The sequence below is a fragment of the Mangifera indica genome, chromosome 10, assembly GCF_011075055.1.
Source record: "Mangifera indica cultivar Alphonso chromosome 10, CATAS_Mindica_2.1, whole genome shotgun sequence".
Taxonomy (NCBI): Eukaryota; Viridiplantae; Streptophyta; class Magnoliopsida; order Sapindales; family Anacardiaceae; genus Mangifera; species Mangifera indica.
The window spans coordinates 2243914-2262042 of NC_058146.1; the positions used below are offsets into that span (position 1 = coordinate 2243914).

The 18129-nt window shown below is 35.5% G+C and overlaps 4 protein-coding genes and 1 non-coding gene across 5 annotated transcripts; all 5 read right to left on the minus strand.

The window, feature by feature from the left end:
• Positions 1–1061: 1061 nt before the first annotated feature.
• Positions 1062–3770, minus strand: LOC123228157 (subtilisin-like protease SBT1.6). The gene has a single exon (XM_044653435.1). It carries the CDS (start codon positions 3693–3695, stop codon positions 1362–1364), a length of 2334 nt encoding a protein of 777 aa, XP_044509370.1. The 5' UTR covers positions 3696–3770; the 3' UTR covers positions 1062–1361.
• A 937-nt stretch (positions 3771–4707) lies between these two features.
• Positions 4708–4781, minus strand: TRNAT-AGU. Its single transcript has one exon. It is a non-coding gene; the product is annotated as a tRNA-Thr (tRNA).
• A 1051-nt stretch (positions 4782–5832) lies between these two features.
• LOC123228158 (actin-depolymerizing factor 9-like) lies at positions 5833–6607 on the minus strand. The gene is made up of 3 exons (XM_044653436.1): positions 6530–6607; positions 6174–6433; positions 5833–6089 (listed from the first exon to the last, which is right to left on the minus strand). Exons 1-3 carry the CDS (start codon positions 6548–6550, stop codon positions 5939–5941), a joined length of 432 nt encoding a protein of 143 aa, XP_044509371.1. The 5' UTR covers positions 6551–6607; the 3' UTR covers positions 5833–5938.
• Positions 6608–9276: 2669 nt separating this feature from the next.
• On the minus strand, positions 9277–13801 carry LOC123227564 (26S proteasome non-ATPase regulatory subunit 4 homolog). Its single transcript, XM_044652605.1, has 10 exons — positions 13641–13801; positions 13429–13542; positions 13205–13310; positions 12095–12209; positions 11804–12013; positions 11120–11429; positions 10849–10972; positions 10029–10132; positions 9879–9947; positions 9277–9676 (listed from the first exon to the last, which is right to left on the minus strand). The coding sequence occupies exons 1-10, from the start codon at positions 13650–13652 to the stop codon at positions 9626–9628; spliced, it is 1215 nt and encodes a 404-aa protein (XP_044508540.1). The 5' UTR covers positions 13653–13801; the 3' UTR covers positions 9277–9625.
• A 319-nt stretch (positions 13802–14120) lies between these two features.
• On the minus strand, positions 14121–18002 carry LOC123227565 (26S proteasome non-ATPase regulatory subunit 4 homolog). The gene is made up of 10 exons (XM_044652606.1): positions 17842–18002; positions 17651–17764; positions 17451–17556; positions 16754–16868; positions 16468–16677; positions 15967–16273; positions 15588–15708; positions 14764–14867; positions 14618–14686; positions 14121–14502 (listed from the first exon to the last, which is right to left on the minus strand). Exons 1-10 carry the CDS (start codon positions 17851–17853, stop codon positions 14452–14454), a joined length of 1209 nt encoding a protein of 402 aa, XP_044508541.1. The 5' UTR covers positions 17854–18002; the 3' UTR covers positions 14121–14451.
• Between the last annotated feature and the right edge of the window lie 127 nt (positions 18003–18129).

Genomic DNA, 18129 nt, shown 5'->3' on the forward strand with positions numbered 1-18129 from the left:
TAGCTGTCACTACCAAAAGCCAAGACCAGATTTGCTTTACTATATTTTTTTTAAGTAGGTCAGATCATGTCCAAAGCAAGATGCTTTCAAGTTCATCAATTCAAAACTCTAATTGGGATGGGCTCCAACTCTTAAGACATCACCTCCTTTACGAATAAAAAGTCTTAAACACTATTAATTTGAACTACCTTATCTGAGGTGACATATTACATCCTTAAACAGTGTTATATGCACATAATTTTTAATATATAATTCAAAATTATCTTATCACATGTTAACACAAAATACGTTTATTTAATTATCTATTAAAAAATTTGTAAAATTTGTATTTATTGTATATCTTTCTATCTAATTAATTGTTGCTGAAGTTTTGACTTGTTCATGCAAACACTTTAATGCGTAGAACTCAGGAACCATTTTTCCATAAAGTTTCACGTATTTCTATAGGTTTATGTGACTTGCAAACTAGGTTACAGATTAGGTTGAATTAATAAATCAAGATTATACAAAGCTAAATTAAAGAAAGAAAATATTTTCATTTGTGCCATGCCATATTATGTTTTTTACCCATATGGGTCCCAAAAATTGAGGCCATTTCCTAGTACTAATGGATGTCATTTCCCCGAAGGCTGAATAATAGACACCAAATTTTAAGTATGAGAAGATGACCCACTAGTAAATTTTTTTTCTGAATGCTCATAAATAGTTACAGAGGGTGATGTCTAAAAACTTTGTAGTGATAAGAAAGAGGTCTTGTACTTCATAAATTTGATATAGGAATGGGAGAGATGACATGAAAGCACATGGAATTGATGGATTCTTCAGTGAAGGTGGCCCTGGTGAATCCCATGGACAAGACAAAATAATGGAAACGTTTTATAATAGAAGAAAATGAAAGGATAATCTCGATCCTGAAAATGTCTGAGAATTGAGGGGAAATACTAGTAGAAGAAATAGAACAAGACAAAAGTTTACATTGAAAAGGCTGGTGAATCCGAACACATTACACAAATATAAAACATTAAAAATACAGAATTTCATACATGAAGGGACGATTAGAATAGCATAAATAATTTTTTTTTTTAATTTTGGACCATATAAACTTGTTCAGTTTATACATACAATACAACATAACTTAAAAGGGATTTTACATAAGAAAAAAAAGGGCAAATTACACACTAAAACTTCACTCTCAAAAACCAGTTTATGCCCCTCCCTAATCCTATGATCCTGCAGTAGATGAAAATACATAACACATAATAGATTACCTCGTATGCTTACCGAATGCTACCACTAAATATCTGTTATCTTTTCACCTGAATCATCGATCAAGAGCAGATGTTAAAACTCCGGTATCAAGTTTACAATGGTTCCAATTGAGTGACCACAAGGGGACTCCTCACACTATGTTTCCCATCTAACCAAGAAATTGACCCAAACAGAGCACCGGAATCACCCACCACCAAGTTATTGCTATCCACCGTTACTGTCACCAAGAAGCTTCTCTTCTTGACAGCAGCTCTGAATGCCAATGAAGCTGGTTTCACGCTCACTTCAACCCCCTTCCCTGGATTCTCAATATTCACTCTGTAAACAGCATCCGTTTGACCCACATTGGTCAGAGTCCTGATAAACGTCTTCCTGGAAACCCCTTTGGAAGCTGTTGAGAATAATGCCACAATTGAAGGGTAGTTAAGATTTTCAGGCAATGGCTTTCTCACTGGACACTTAACTGATGATCTTGTGATCACCTGAATTATCTTTGGATTGTAACCCATCCCACACAAGAAGTTGACATAATCATCATTAGTTATATCATAAACCAATCCCGGGTCCATTGCTCGATCAAGATGAACATGACCGGCACCAAAATCATAGGGTGTTGAAGCTTTTCCGCTGGACTCATCAGTCATGGTTTGATTCCTATTATCAATTATACTTGCAGTAGTCATCATTGCGGACCTTATCATTGCTGGACTCCAATCCGGGTGAGCAGATTTAAGCAAGGCCGCAGCGCCACTTACATGTGGACATGCCATTGAAGTTCCAGACAAAATATTGAATTCTGTTTTCCTCGTATCAGAGTTCAATCCAGTTGGACCAACAGCGTCAGTCCACGCAGCAAGAATGTTTACCCCAGGAGCAATAAAATCCGGCTTAAGAATCGCAGGGTTTAACCCATTGGGTCCCCTGCCCGAAAAGGAAGCCACCACCGGAGCCGGTTTGATTCCAAGGATAGTACCTTTGAAATCAAGGGTGGCCGTTGGATTAGCACCGGATGAAACATAGGCTTTGACAACGTCTCCTTCATCAGAACCAAGAGCACAAGCTGGCAATAGATGAGCATCACCGACTAAACCTTCACCGTTGGAAATTCCATTCACCAAAATCATGCCCACACCTCCTGCTTTCTTCACGACTAAACCTTTAGCCACTCTTGGACTGCTTCCTCTGTCACATATTACGATTTTACCCTTCACCAAACTAGGATCCAACGAATTTTCCATGCACAGAGATAAAACCCCTGATTTACCAGGATAAACCAACGGAAACATTTTACCTCTTAATGGCGCACCGGCGTACAGTGAAACTCCAGAGAGTCTTCGACCGTCACCGAGAGTCACTTCTGCCGGGAAGTTACGATCAATTGTGCCGGCTCCGACGGTGGCGATCCATGGAGCAAGATTAGTCACTGACATTTCATTAGGACCATCGTTGCCGGCCGATGACGAAACGAACACACCTCTCGAAACGGCACCGTACGAACCGATAGCAATCGGATCGAGATAATAAGGCGATAAAATTCCGTCACCGCCTCCTATTGATATTGATATAACGTCAACTCCATCGTTGACAGCAGCGTCAAAGGCGGCGAGGATATCGGAATCGAAACATCCGGAATTCTTCCAGCAAACCTTGTAAACCGCCAGTCTGGATTTCGGCGCTACGCCTTTAGCGATTCCGGAAGCATAGCCTGCCATGCTAGCACGGAAAGAGTAACGGCCGGCAGCAGTTGAAGCGGTGTGGGTGCCGTGGCCATCCGCGTCACGCGGAGACATGAACTCAACCGTGTTATTAAATGATCCGCTTATCGGACCAGGGAATCTCGCAGCCGCTTCGTGACCTTTAGAGAAAAATCTGGCGCCGATTATTTTCTTATTACAGTTATGTTGACTAAATTTGACTCCAGTTTGGCAAACTCCTTTCCATTTCGAAGGAATAGGCCCAATGTTCAAATCCGAAAAACTACGTCGTTCTGGCCAGATACCAGTATCGAACACGCCAATGATGACGTCTGATCCGTAGTTGGAGTCAGACCAGAGTCCGCGTTGGTTACGGAGTCCGAGGAACTGAGGCGAGCGGGTAGTGTGGAGTTGGCGTCGCTTGTCTTCAAAGACAGCGAGGACAGCGGGATGGTCACTGAGAGAGGCGGCTTGTTGCTGAGAAAGAGTGGCGGAGAAGCCATGGAAAACGATTTCGTATGTGTGGAGTATTTGGAGCGGAGTAGCGAACTCGGAACTATACCAGTGGTAGTGAGTGGGGAAGATGGAAGGTTTGGATTGAGAATCGATACGGAAGATGAAGGTTTTGACGGTTTGATCGGTAGAGAGGGCTTGAGTTTGCAAGATGGAAGCGGAAAAAACAAGGAGGACGAGGTACCGTAGAGGAACAGAACCAGAGAGAAACGAAGCCATGGGAGTTAGAGTGACTGTGACAATGTTTTGGTTACCGACAGAGATGGAGTGATTTAAGGGAACCAATTGTCTTCATTTTTCCTTAATCGTGATTAATTAATAGAGTGTGTGCGGATATACTTTTGTACCTGTACTGCTGACTCATCCCTTAGTTAGCGGGCCATCCTTGACTGCTATCATGTCGGAAAGCGACATCGTTTCAACGTTAATTCTTTTATTTGATTTTTGAATAAACTAGTGGCTCAAATAAAAAAGTATTTTTATTCAAAAAAGTGGTGTCATGAACATATTATCATGTGGGACAAGGACTGAGGCATTACAATGTGACAAATTTGTTTATCACCGCTGATCAGAAGATAGAGAATGAAGAATTCTGATTGCGTATAAAGTGTATGCTTGAGCATTGCATTAATTAATTATGTAGTTTCCAGTTGATGTCGCCTTCAAATCTAAAATTCTTTGGATTAATAATTAATTAATTAATGGTATAATTATCACTAAACGGTAGACACGTGGCTTGGAATGAAACTCATTCCACTCACTCTCAAGCAAATTTTGGCTTTCAACTGACTACCACAGCCTTAAATATGTTAATTAATGAATAATATTAAGATAATAACCTGAAAGTCTAGAAACAATAATTAATCTAATTTTTAATTATTTTGAGATGTAAGGCATTAAACCAGAGGTGGTTAGCACGCGCCATGAAGGCAGGGTGAAGATCTAAAATTATTGAACCAAAAGTGAGGGAACAGTGACAGAGTTTCTGTGTTAAGATTTAAACTCTTACTGATCCAACGGCTGAAATTAACCAGCAGCCTGAAGTCGTCACAAACTGGCTGGCGAACATTCAGACGGAGATTGCGGCATGGCGGACGTGTGATCAGTCTGTCCAATTCTGTTTAACTTTAACGACAAGGAAAAAGGATTCAATACTTCGAGGTTCACTGAAACCTCTTTAGGGAAGCGTTTATGTTAGAACAATTTAAGTAAAAAAGTTAGAAAGCACCTGTGCTCTCGTTGAGAGTCGAACTCAAGACCTCCCGCTTACTAAACGGGTGCTCTAACCAACTGAGCTACGAGAGCTTCCTGTGAATTCTCCAGGATTATTTAAGTAATTTACATATACATATAATTTTACTGTGATTAATTTAGATAGTCAAATTTGGAAGCAAATCTAAATTGTTTAAAAACTTTAGGTAAGTTTTTTAATGAATAGTGGAAATCAGTGTTTGTTTTGTCAGAATATATAGGAATGTGGAGAATATATTTGTTAAGTTAGTGATTACTGGATGAAAATATCTAATAATTATATAAAAAAAGGGAATGTTATATATTCATTTTTTTTATTAACATAATTTGAATACATAAATGATATATTATTATATTATTTTTAATTTTTAATTATTTAATTATATAAAAAATTTTGTATATATAATTTTATTAATATTAAAAAAAATACTAGTGTTACCTTATTTAAGTAAATATGAAATGCTTAGATTTTAGATTTTTAGATGTTGGTTGGATTTTATAAAATTATTAAAGGTAAATATTTAAAAAAGTGATGTTAGCTTTGGTTTGAATTTTGTTCATAAAACAATGTTATGTGTATCTACTTTTAACACATAATTTTTTTATACAGATGATGTGTTATCATATGATTAAATATTGTTTTATTTTTAATTCAAAATCACTTAACCACATGATGATACATCAACTGTGTATACAAATTATATATAAAAAATATGTATACATAATTTTATTATTGTTAAAAAATGCTAACATTGTCATGGCAAAATGAATTTGGTTAACCTAAAAAACGGCCCAAGAGTTTAGAAGTGGTGCATACTAATCAAATCATATATTTTATCATTTATCGGATTACATAATAAGTCACATTTTTTAAAATAAAATAATAAAAATCTTTAATTATCTTATATGTTAGCAAATATAATTTATTTATTATATCGTATTAATATTCGATACACTTTAAAATATATATATATATATATATATATATATATATATATATATATATAATTTAGGAATTATAAAGTAAAATTGATATATTTATAATTTATTTTTGTGCAAATGAAAATGGAGAAAAGTATAGTCAGAAGACGGTTTTAAGGTGAAATTAGCGCACACAAGGCATAATTATTATTATTATTTATTACTATTATTAATACATCAGATTAGATGGCATTAATTTACATTACTGACATAATTATATAAAATAAAATCTACTGGGCCCGGTCTCGGATCACATCAAAGCCCATTTCCGCAGGGTCAGTAGCCTGGACCTCGTAATGGATCCCATCCAGGACTCTTCTAAGCCCGGCTTTTGAGGTCGCATACAGCATTTTTGCTCTAATTCTTGATGCTTCAGGGGACCTGAATCAATCAAAAACGAACAAAGATTTATACGATTTCATCTGTACAAATTGATCCATGATTAGGAAAAAGAAATGGACGAACCATGCAATGAAGAAGATCTTGCTCATCCGGCAATTATCAACGGTCACGAAATCGAAATCAAACACCGCGTATCGGCAGTCGTCGTTCGGCAACGAGGCGGCGAGATCGTTGTAGCTCGCACCAGGACCGCCGACTTTATCGACAGTGACGAATTTCGAATTCTCATCGATCTTAAACACGATGTACCTAAACACCTTCTTCCATTTCATCTCCATGAACGAGTTCTTGCACTCATCAGCCACCCACATCCAGGGCGTAGCCTGCAAGCGAAAAAAAATCATAAACCAGAAGTCAAAACTGATCGAAGAACATGTTTTCCGAAGAAGAATTCAAGAAAGAAGGAAAAAAAGAAGTACCTTCTTGACTGTCATAGCCATTCTTGGTGAGTTAGATAAGTATTTTGGAAAGATGACTTCTTACTGTAAACCGTATTTGCCAGTAGGAGTTGGAGTCCTTATATAGTGATGGTGGCATTGAAATGCCACTGAAATTGAGCATATTTACAATTTTAGTTTTAAGTAGATTTATCTGCGGCTATTTTAAAATGTATTTATTAGGGTTTTTTATTTTTGTTTTCTTAAAATATTCTTATATGGTTATTTTACCTTTTTCTCCCTCAAATTAATACTACTCTTAGTTATGATTGGAGAATTATGTATCTATTTAATCATCTCAATAGTGATGATTTTATTCGTCTGTATCTCGTAGTTCTATTGATCGGTTTTAGATCAATAAAACTATGTACTATCTCTTCTAACGAGATTTTATTGTTTTTAGGTAATAAAACTATGTGTTATCCAATCTAATAGAGTGTTTTTGAATTAAGGAAAGTAACATATATATAGTAATGATTTTGTGTTTATCCAATTATTGACATATCACATCAAATACATCAACTATACCTGTATAATTAAATAAGTGCATGTACATACATATATTGTATTTTTAAATTTTGTTTTAAGATTAATAAAATTGTATACACTTATAACGGATGTCAACTTGTATACAATGATAATGTTTTGTTATGTTATCCTTAATTCAAAATCATCCAATTATATTTAATACTTATTATAAATGTATATAATATTACGGCAATGGATATCCAATTTTGGTAAATAATTAAAAGTGTAATAGATATTTTATAAATTATACTTTAAAAATACGCATGAGATGGGCATAGGATGGACATAGATATATATATATATATCTTTATCCTTGTTTTTAGGGATTGTTTTTATCTCAGTTTCTACTTTTACTTATGTTAAGGAATTCCCTCCGACCAAGACGAAGATCCTATTTTTAGGATCAAATCGTTACCCATAATTCAACTTACATAATATAATTAATCTTTTACATTAAAATATGATAAAATCATTTAATTGAAAATGCAACTTAACATACTACAATTAATTGTATTATGTCTTTCTTGTCTATATCCAGTGGATTAACATTTCAATTAATGAACTTTAAACCCACATTTGGTATCTTGTTTTGCACATAATCTTATCACATTGAGTACCCACAGACTAATTTCAAATCATTGGCATGCCTTACCAGGAATATTAATTACCAAATTAACAAATAAATTTATATTACATACTAAATTATTATCAAATGGTATACTGAAAAAACACTTACCAAAACATTTTCACAAATATCTTCCAAAACAGTAAGCTGATCTAATTTGAACCTAGTTTTGTTCTTCCTCTTGTATTCTAGTCCTTGAATAAGTAAAAGGTGAAAAAGAAAAAAAAACTATAATATTACTTCAAATTTGCAAAGGTAGTTGGTAAAAGTTAAATGAATGCGATGTAAGTTTTAATATTTGTATCTTTTTGTGTTACGAGTTTAATTGATATGTTTGACATATGGTACAAGTTTAGGGTTTGTCATTATTTATCAAAGGTAAGAAGAATGTTGATGGAACAGTGGTACCATCTTGGATCACACACCCACATTCTTTTTACCTTTTTTATCTGTGTTGTTAAATGTATGTGTCTTTGCGTGGAAGCAAAGGAGCAAGAGGAGAAAGAAGAAGAAGATGGACTAGTAAAACTTTCTTGGTCATTTTGCCAACCTAATTGATTGGTTAATCGACTCTTGGTTTTCTTTGCTCAAGGCTACGTATCCCCATGCATGAGTTTTCCCATAACTTTGTCCAAGGATATGAAGTAGACAAGGGGAGCAATTACCTAATAATAATCCAATAAAATAGTGATGGGTGATGAATATGGGCCGCGAGTATTGGCCTATGGAAGACAATAGTTAAGTGTACTAGAGTGAGTACAAGCACTAAAATCCCAGGAAAAGTTACAAGCAAAAGAAGAGTGAAGGTGGAAAGGGAGATATGTACTCATGTGGGTGGGGTCCTAGTTGTGGAAAATAGAGCCACTCACTCAGACTCAGACCCCACGATGAATGTTCATTTAGTGGCATGGCTTATTTGGTTCTCGAATCCAAGCCTCTAATATTTTACAAAGTATGAATGGTGGGCGCAAATTGTGGTTGAGAAAAGGTGGAAATAGCCTATTTTGGGTTGGTTTGGCCCCATGAATCCAGCTTGTTAGTTCTCGGCTTTTTCTTGATGGAAGTTGCCGATTTGGTGGGGAAGTTTACTTTGTTAAAGTAGATGGAAATTTCATTTCTGGAGTGGCAGTAGATGGAAATTTTATTTCTGGAGTGGCTCTTGTTGAGATTTGCATCCTTTGCTACCTTAAGAATGGATTGTCCGCTGGCAAAATACTTGCTTTGAGCATCGAATTACCGATCCACTATAGGCAAACGCAGAGTTGAAATTTGATAATGCTCGTGTTCTTGGCTGTGAATGTCTAAACCTGGTGGTTTGACGTAAGGGTTTAATGAGGCCTAAAGAGGATCCCAGACAACAAAAGATTATACATTTTAACTACCCCCAAATCCTAGTTTGCTAACAAGAAGTAAAATGCCCAAAACAGATTTCACACCATCATGATCTGGAGCTTAAGTTTCAATGTTGATCTCCGTCGTCTTTCATATGTCGATTTCATCTAGATGCCAACCTGTGGCAACATTAATATCAAAACAATAGTAATATGATCCAATTGTAGAATCGACCCCTAACAAATTATCAAAGAACATGACTTGAATCTATCCACAATTCCAGAAATCTATACTCTGTTTTCAACAAATGATCAAGTCTTTCAAAGGATTAAAAAAGATATAATGACAAGAATACGGTCATAGCACTAAAACCACGGGGACACAACCAATGGTTCAAACAATATTTCAGTAGGTTTCTTATGAAATATCAAGAGGCTCTTTTTGTATCTCTTCTTGTGTCTTAACCTCTCAGGAGAAACATCAGAGTTCCCAGATACAGAGCAATCAAGGCGTGATCCCAGTGAATCAGGATTGGCTGGATTCTGAAATTAAAACTTTGGCTTGAAGATTCAGCAGCAACATTGACAGCAGCCTCACTTATCAGCATTTGGAGGCTGATCTTCATCTTTCTTCTGTTGTGATGACTAATGATTAAAAAGGCAAAAGGAACTACAGTTAGTTGCAGCATACATGATGTATACTTGGTAATTAAATTAGTTCCACTAAGAATTTATATAAACAAATAATAACACAAACATAGATATTAATGTCATTACATTGAAATATAATCAAAACAATGTAAAGTCAGTTAACCATTCCAGTTTGTGGAAGGTCTAATGTACAGACCTCAGGTTGACCTTGTAGAGATGCAATCAAATCTTTTACTGAAGGATCATTCGGATCAACTCCTGGAAGCTGGAAGCAATATGTAAGGATATAGGTTTAAATGCTGCAATCTAGTACGAAGTTCAATAATACTGGTGAAATTATACTCACTGATGTAAGGATAGATGAGACAAAAGACTGATCTGCCAACACCTTGTTTATATCTGAGGGGTTTGATGAATCTTTCGTATCTTCTTGCATGGACATTTGAAGAGCTGCATGTAGTGAAATAAGTCAATGAAAAAGTACAACATTAATTATTTAAAAACAAGAACTTTGTCAGCATTTTAAAACTTGGCAAATCTCAGTGACATGGCAGTTGGGAAAATTTGCAAAATATCTTAAATCTTTAATAATAACTTATCTGAGTAATAAATAAGTGAGAGTTTAACCCAGGAATTCCAATGGTAAGAAAGACATTCCACTAATGAAAAAGAAATATAATTACCAGTTATGGTTGCATGTATTAGACTCAGCTTGCATTCTAGGAATAGAATTCATCTTACCCCAAATATTAGACAATTTAAGAGTTCAACATCTTAAACAAATTTAAGAAAAGTCAAAGCAGCCCAAACACGAAACAGTACCAATATAGACCATGCAATTGCTTTAATAATTTCATATCTAGTTACATGTATGCTGAAATAAAACAACAAAGAAAAAACGAGCCTACCCATGTTATGATTAATCCGAAGTCAAATAGGAGTACAAATAAACTAAATCTCGTCTACATTCAGAACTGATTCAGGAATGTATTATAGTAGAAACAAAAGAATTGGAATTTGATATGGGTGATTGAGTTTTGAATCCGTGGGAAGTGTCCATGAAAAATTTAATACATAGAGGGAAAATGACAACAAAAATTTTGCAAATTAGTGGCTTGCACCTTCTACATAAATTAAGATGCATGCTATAATAGAAAAGAACCTACCCAATGCTAACTCCTTATCTTCATTAATCGCATCTGACATATCAGTGTCAACCACAGAGGCATCTGATACAGGAATATTCATGGACATTGCAAAAGCCTGCTCCAGTAAAGCATTCTCCTCATCCTACACAAACAAGCATTCTCAACAGTAACTTCAAATGAAATTAAAGAAATAGTTCACAGATATTAACTGAAATGTTACTACATGTGTTAAGCAACAAACAACACATGCATGCCCCAATCATGTACAAAAGTAAAAGTTGAGACCAACCATTGGTTCAGAAGTTTTCTCCGTTGATTCAGTAGCTGTGTTAACATTCTCAGTCATGGTAGCATCCTGTGAATTGGAAGAGGCCTCTTCCCCTTTTCCTTGTTTAGCAGCTTGGTCAGCAGCCTTCTTGGCAGCAGCTTCTTGCCTTGCTCTCTCCTCCTCCATAGAAACTCTGAGGGCAAGAGCCAGCTCAGGATCAATATTGGGATCAACACCAAATTCAAAATCAGAAACACCACCAGCTGCCACTGCTGCAGCAGCAGCTGCAAAGCCACTTCCTCCTTCACCATCAGCATTGAATATAGGGGTGCTGCCAGAAAACAGTAAATCATTAGTAAGTATATGCACATAGGAGATAAGTGTTTTGATTGGTTTCACCTACTTTTCAAAAAGCAACATGTTAAGCTCATATTCACATTTGCTGAACATCTCAACAACTATTCTTATGAGCACTTGTTTTATTGCAAGCAGAAAGTTTTGCGGTACTAAGTCCAAAATAACTGAAGAACTTCTCTATTTGAAACATAGAAGCTGTTTCACTCTCAGATCTTATGATCATTAATTCAACATTTTAATATATACGCTAACTCCAATTTCTTGTAAACTACAGTAAACTTATCAATTTTTAGATTTGCAACCATAATTGAAATTAAGGCCACAAAGCAAACAGGAAAATATTCACACCTGATAAGTACATCAGACAGAGCATTAGGACCAGGAGGAATATGAACTATATGACTGCTTTCATTGTTATTTACGGCAGCAAGTAGGGCCTCCAACTTCTCTTGCTTCCCATCGTCTTCTTCACCAAAATTAACAATGTCAAGAGCTACGCTATTCTTTTTTAATTTCTTTCCTATCATCTCCATTACCTTCTTATCATGTTTAATTGGACTGCAAGCACAGACAATTGAAGAGCATTATTTATTAATAAAATGAAAAAAAAAAAAACCTATATATATTTTTCATAGATACCTTCCAGCAAAAACTATGATCCTCTGGCGCTGGTTTTTGTTCTGGCGATGTTTAAGAGCAAGTTGAGCAACCTGGATACCAGCAGCTAAGTTCATCTCACCCCCCATTTCGAGTTCTACAACAGAAGGAAGAATATGAGGAGCGACATAAGCGAGAATCAAAAATAAAAAAACTGAGATGACAGAGAATGCTTATTTCATTGACTTCATTAATGCGTGCAAAATAAACCAGCTGGAAATTTACTAACCAGGTCATGCTTTCAGAAAACATCAAAATTTGTTTAAGCAACTGACTAAAATAGTCTTCCTTCTAGAAAGTGAACAAGTGGAACACAAGGCTTTTGTACTAGACATTCAACACCAAGCTCACAAAGGTTGAACTAATAAGTTTCTTAGCAACAAAAATCAGTCTGATTCTAGAACTTCAACAAGAAACCGAGAAAACAAAAAAAAGAAAAAGAATTGAGCGACCATATCATGACATCCTTACAAGCTTACTTACAGTAGCAACCATATCAAATATCCATTCACCATTTAATCCATTGCCTTAGGAAACCCTTTTCACAACACATACTTCAAACATAAAGCTGCAACACAAATTCTATATAAGTAGTTCAGTTTTCATGCTCTGTGGCTTACTATCTAAATCCTTCCCAAATTAGATGCATCCTTATTACTTTCCACACTAAACCTTTCTGTTTAGTTCTAGCCATAAATAACTAACATTGTTGACAAACTTCTCATCGATTCAATCTCAAAAGCCACCATAAATAATCATTAATAATCATACTAACAAACAAGTACAAGCTTTTCACAACTATACACGAACTCATGTCAAACCAAAACCATATAAACAAAGAGTATACAAATTTATTCAAATCAAACGCCCATTATTCATTAACACCACAACTCAGTTGAAACAATCTAATTACCATACTAATACATCTCAGATGTCAAAAACTATTTCAAAGTCTCCTATAGTCAATTCACAAACTCTTGTAATTTCTATCATCACCAAATACCCATCACTTTTTAATACAAAAGCCCAGTTCAATCTGCCCAACCTAACTCACATAAAAACAAATTAAAAAATATAAAATAAAATCCATACCGTGTAGACAAGCCAATATTTTTCCAAGATCGGTTGTAGGAGTGGTTAAAACACGGACACCTTTTCCCGCCATCGTCAAAATCCCCACAGTATTCTCCGGATTAGACTATTCAACATCAAAACACAGGAAAACCCTAATCTTTTTATCTATAGAACAAACTTCAAATTTAGGGAAAAAGAAATAAAAAAAGAGAAAAAAGAAAGACACATATCAACAAAGTTACTTGTGTTTTAGCGCCGCAAATAAGACTAACGGCGTCGGATTGAGCTCGTAACCGAGAAGGAGAGTAATCCCCATTTCGCATCCATTCTGAATTGTCGATACATATCATAGTCGCCTGATCTCATGGATTTTGGAGAAATGAAAGGGTAATTAATGAGAATGTTAAATACAAAAAAAAATTAAAAAAAAAGATTAATCAAAGTGATTACTGACCTCGAGAACCATGGCTATGGTTAGATTTTTGAACAAATTTCGTGAAGGCTAAACTCGGTATCTGTTTGTGAGTTTGCTTGCAGCGGAGACCTTGTGTTTTGTTCAGTTTCTATGCCAGTATTTGCACCTTGCCAGAGCCTTCCTTATACCTTAAACGATGTCGTTTTGAGCTATTACAACATAATCTTTTTACTGGAATATTCTGTAATTACTCTTGCTTCTTATTCATTTATCTTAGATCATGAGGGTTATGATTCAACTTATTTTTAATTGATCATAATTTTAATATGTAAGTTTAGAATGTATTGATATTTCTTAATGTTTAGTATATTCAATTTTAAATATTAATTAAATACTCAAGTGATATACTATCATAAATAATTTTAAATTAAAAATAAAAAAATATTTAACTATTTTATAATATAAAATTTTAAATATTTAGTTAGATATTTAAAATTGAATACTCGTACATTCATAACATTGCTCAATCAAAATATACCATTCAATCCAATCCAAACCATAGAGCACAGGATTCGTACAACAAATTTAAATGGTCCTTTCTTCAATGAAGCAAAACACAAGGTCATTAGAAATCCCATTCCTAAAAGATACATGAAAGCATTCATTAAGGTATAGCCAATCACTCCAACCTTTTGACAGCCAACAAACTGCCTCTAAAACAGAAAATAAAAAAGCCACAATATTTCAATAGGGTTTTAGCTGTCTCCAAGAGCTGTGTTTGCATCCGATCTTGATTTGAACTATGCCATGAGAAACATATGAGTTGCCACGATACAAGGCCATTGTATCTTCACTTGTCAGCCTTCGGTGGCTCATCTTCATCTTTCTTCTGTTGGGACGACTAATAAAAACGAAAAAAACAAAGTATTAGTTGAAACATAGATATTTGTGTAAAGGAATGCTAATCTGCATTAGGCATCCATTGAAAATTTACAATAGATGTTTTATGAACACACCTCAGGTTGACCTTGCAGAGATGCAATCAGATCTTTCACTGAAGGATCATTTGGGTCAACTCCTGGAAGCTGTAAGATTAACAAGTCAAGATATAGCTTCATACAATGCATTTTTGTCATGAGTTCATAAACCCATATACACTTACTGATGTAAGAATAGATGAGACAAAAGACTGATCTCCTAACACCTTGCTTATATCTGTCTGGTTTGATGGATCTTTAATATCCTCCTGCATGGACATTTGAAGAGCTGCAAGCAACAAAATGACATAATGCGAGAAAACAATGTTAATTCTTTATTATGAAACTATAACTTTGCCAGCATTACACATCCTAGAAAATCAAACAGGATAATAAAAAAAATTGCTCTCAAAACTCAAGGATGGTAAGATCTGCTGAATATTGTAGAACAATTTAATGATGACGGGGGCGATATACACTGAGAGTTTAAGCTGAGAGTTCCAATGGTGAAAAAGACATGCCACTAGCAAAGCACAGCAATTACAAATTAATGTTGCATCTGCTTTCAGCTTGGAATCTAAGAATAGGATTCATCTAAAAAGTGTTGAGGAAATCCAAGCACACCAAACATGAAAAGGCAGAAAAATAGATATAAGATGGACCATTAAAATTAAGCTGTTGAATTAAATAACCCTACAGTTAAACCAACAATTTTTCCCTACATGTACCCTAAAATAATCATACATTGATCAACCCTGTCTACTAATTTTATATGTTTCCCAAGTCAAAAAAGAGTAACGATAAACTAAATTAACAACATGTAGAGAATCAAATTAAGGATGTACCATTAGAGTTTCAATTGGACTTTAATATGGATGACTAAGGTTTCAACCTGTAATTAAGCACCCTTAAAATTTTGATATACAACAGCAATGAAACCAAAAAAAAGGCAAATAAATTGATTATACATTCTTAAGGAATTAACATGCCTCAATAGAAGAGAACCTACCCAAGGCCAACTCCTTATCCTCATTAGCTTCTGACATAACAGCATCAGCCACAGAGGAATCAGGCCCAGTAGTATTCATGGACACTGACAAAGCCCGTTGTAGTAAAGCATTTTCCTCATCCTATCACAACAACTATTATCAAAACTAATTTCAAATGAAAGGGTTTGCACAATATATTGCTTAAGAAAATTTCAATGAAAACAACTTAAGTATTTGACTCCAGACATTAAGCAACATGCATTGCAGATCCAGACTTTAGCATGTAGGGTGCCATACAGTGAAAGTTGGGAGATGGATGGAGGGGAGGAGGGGAAGGGGGTTAGGGACATACAACCCTAGGTCCTCAAAACATGAATGTCAGTAAAATGTGACACCAACCATTGGTTCAGCAGTCTTCTCAGTTGCTTCAGCAGCTGCGTTAAAATTCTCTGTCATTGTTGCATCCTGTGAACTGGATGGTGGCTCCTCTCCTTTTCCTTCTTTCACAGCTTCATCAGCAGCCTTTTTAGCAGCAGCTTCTTGTCTTGCTCTCTCCTCTTCCATAGAAACCCTAAGGGCAAGAGCCAGCTCAGGATCTATATTGGGATCTACACCAAATTCAAAGTCAGAAACATTGCCAGCTGCAGCTGCCACTGCCGCTGCTGCAAAGCCACTTCCTCCACCATCAACATTGAAGATGGGTGTGCTGCCAAAGGAACAAAAAACCTCAGATTACATAAATGAAGCTAACTAGTGTGAAAAGACTGAACAAGTCCTCTTTGTTACCATTTTGACATACAGAAACTCAATTTTCTTGTAAATTAGCAGAAACCTTGTCAATTCCTAGATTTGCAACCATAAATGAAACAACCACACAAGAAAATGGGAAAATCTTCTAACCTGATAAGTAGATCAGAAAGAGCATTTGGACCAGGAGGAATATTAACTATATGACTGCTTTCATTGTTATTTACGGCAGCAAGAAGTGCTTCCAACTTCTCTGGCTTCCCATCATCTTCTTCACCAAAATTAACAATATCAAGAGCTACACTGTTCTTTTTCAATTTCTTACCTATCATCTCCATCACCTTCTTATCATTTTTCAAAGGACTGAAAACATAGAGCCAAAAGAAAATCAGATATCAGTAAAATTCAACAAACAAGTCAATTGGATAATAAATTATACCTTCCAGCAAAAACAATTATCCTTTGGTGCTGGTTTTTGTTCTGGCGATGCTTAAGGGCCAATTGAGCAACCTGAATCCCAGCTGCTATGTTCATCTCACCCCCCATTTCAATATCTACAACAACAGAAAGAATTTGGAGAGAGAATTCAAGAGAAAACAAGAAAAGATAAGACAACACTTAGCTACTGACTGACTTGAACTTATTTCTTTAAAGTTGAAAAATAATACACTAATCATTCCCACCAGAAACTGAACCGTATGTTCTCACTGGTCGGAGTGATAAATTGCTACAAGACTGGCACCTAATTCCAGGTCTTCAATCACCCAAACCAAAGAAAACCAACAAAATGAAGCCAACAGCCATATCACCAAACTATTGTAAGCTTACGTATATCAGCAATCGCATAATCCTCAACTAAGTAAGCATCCTTATTCCTTTTCCACTTATATATAAAGTATTATTTCTTATTCACCACAAAATTTAAGGAAAAAAAAAACCGAGAATATGGTAGAGAACCAAAGATGCCGTGGACTGAGAACACCACGCACAAACCTCTAATCAGTTCAAAAATCAAAAGCCATTTTAAACAAATAATAACAATCACAGAATAAACAACGCCAGCATCCCATCAACAACCAGTCGAAACATTCTAGCCAAAATCACCGAAAAATAAGTAAGTGTTCATCAAAGCATACCGTGCATGCAAGCCAATATTTTCCCAAGATCAGTAGTAGGCGTAGTTAAAACACGAACCCCTTTTCCCGCCATCGTCAGTACTCCCACTGTATTCTCCGGATTAGACTATTGAACAACAACAAAAAAAAAAAAAAAACCCTAATCGTTAAACAAACTAAACAAAACCCACGAACAAAATCAAGCGTATGTAAAGAATTACTTGTGTTTTGGCTCCACAAATGAGACTAACGGCGTCTGACTGGGCCCTTAATCGAGATGGGGAGTAATCCCCATTTCTCATCCATTCTGAATTGTCAATACATATCATAGTCGCCTGAATTCATCGATTTTGGTGAGTTCAGATTGTAATCGAGAACTAAAAATGAAAATTTAAATAAATAGATTATTAACCTCGAGAACCATGGTTTTGTCAGGGATTTAGCAGTCAAGGAAGAGGAAATTTTGTGAAAGCTTAACTCTATTTGAATGCTTTCTCTCTCTGTCTATGAAATGCGAGAGTTTCTTGGAGAAGAGGCTTTGTTGAGGTTTTCCAAATGCATAAACAATTTGGATTTCAAACTACTGCGTTTTAGAAGTTTTACTGATACATTCATACGACACCGTATAGGTATAGTTATGGCCAATGGGCCTTAGCTAGAAATAAGCCCAGACAATACTACATTATTAGGCCTACAGACT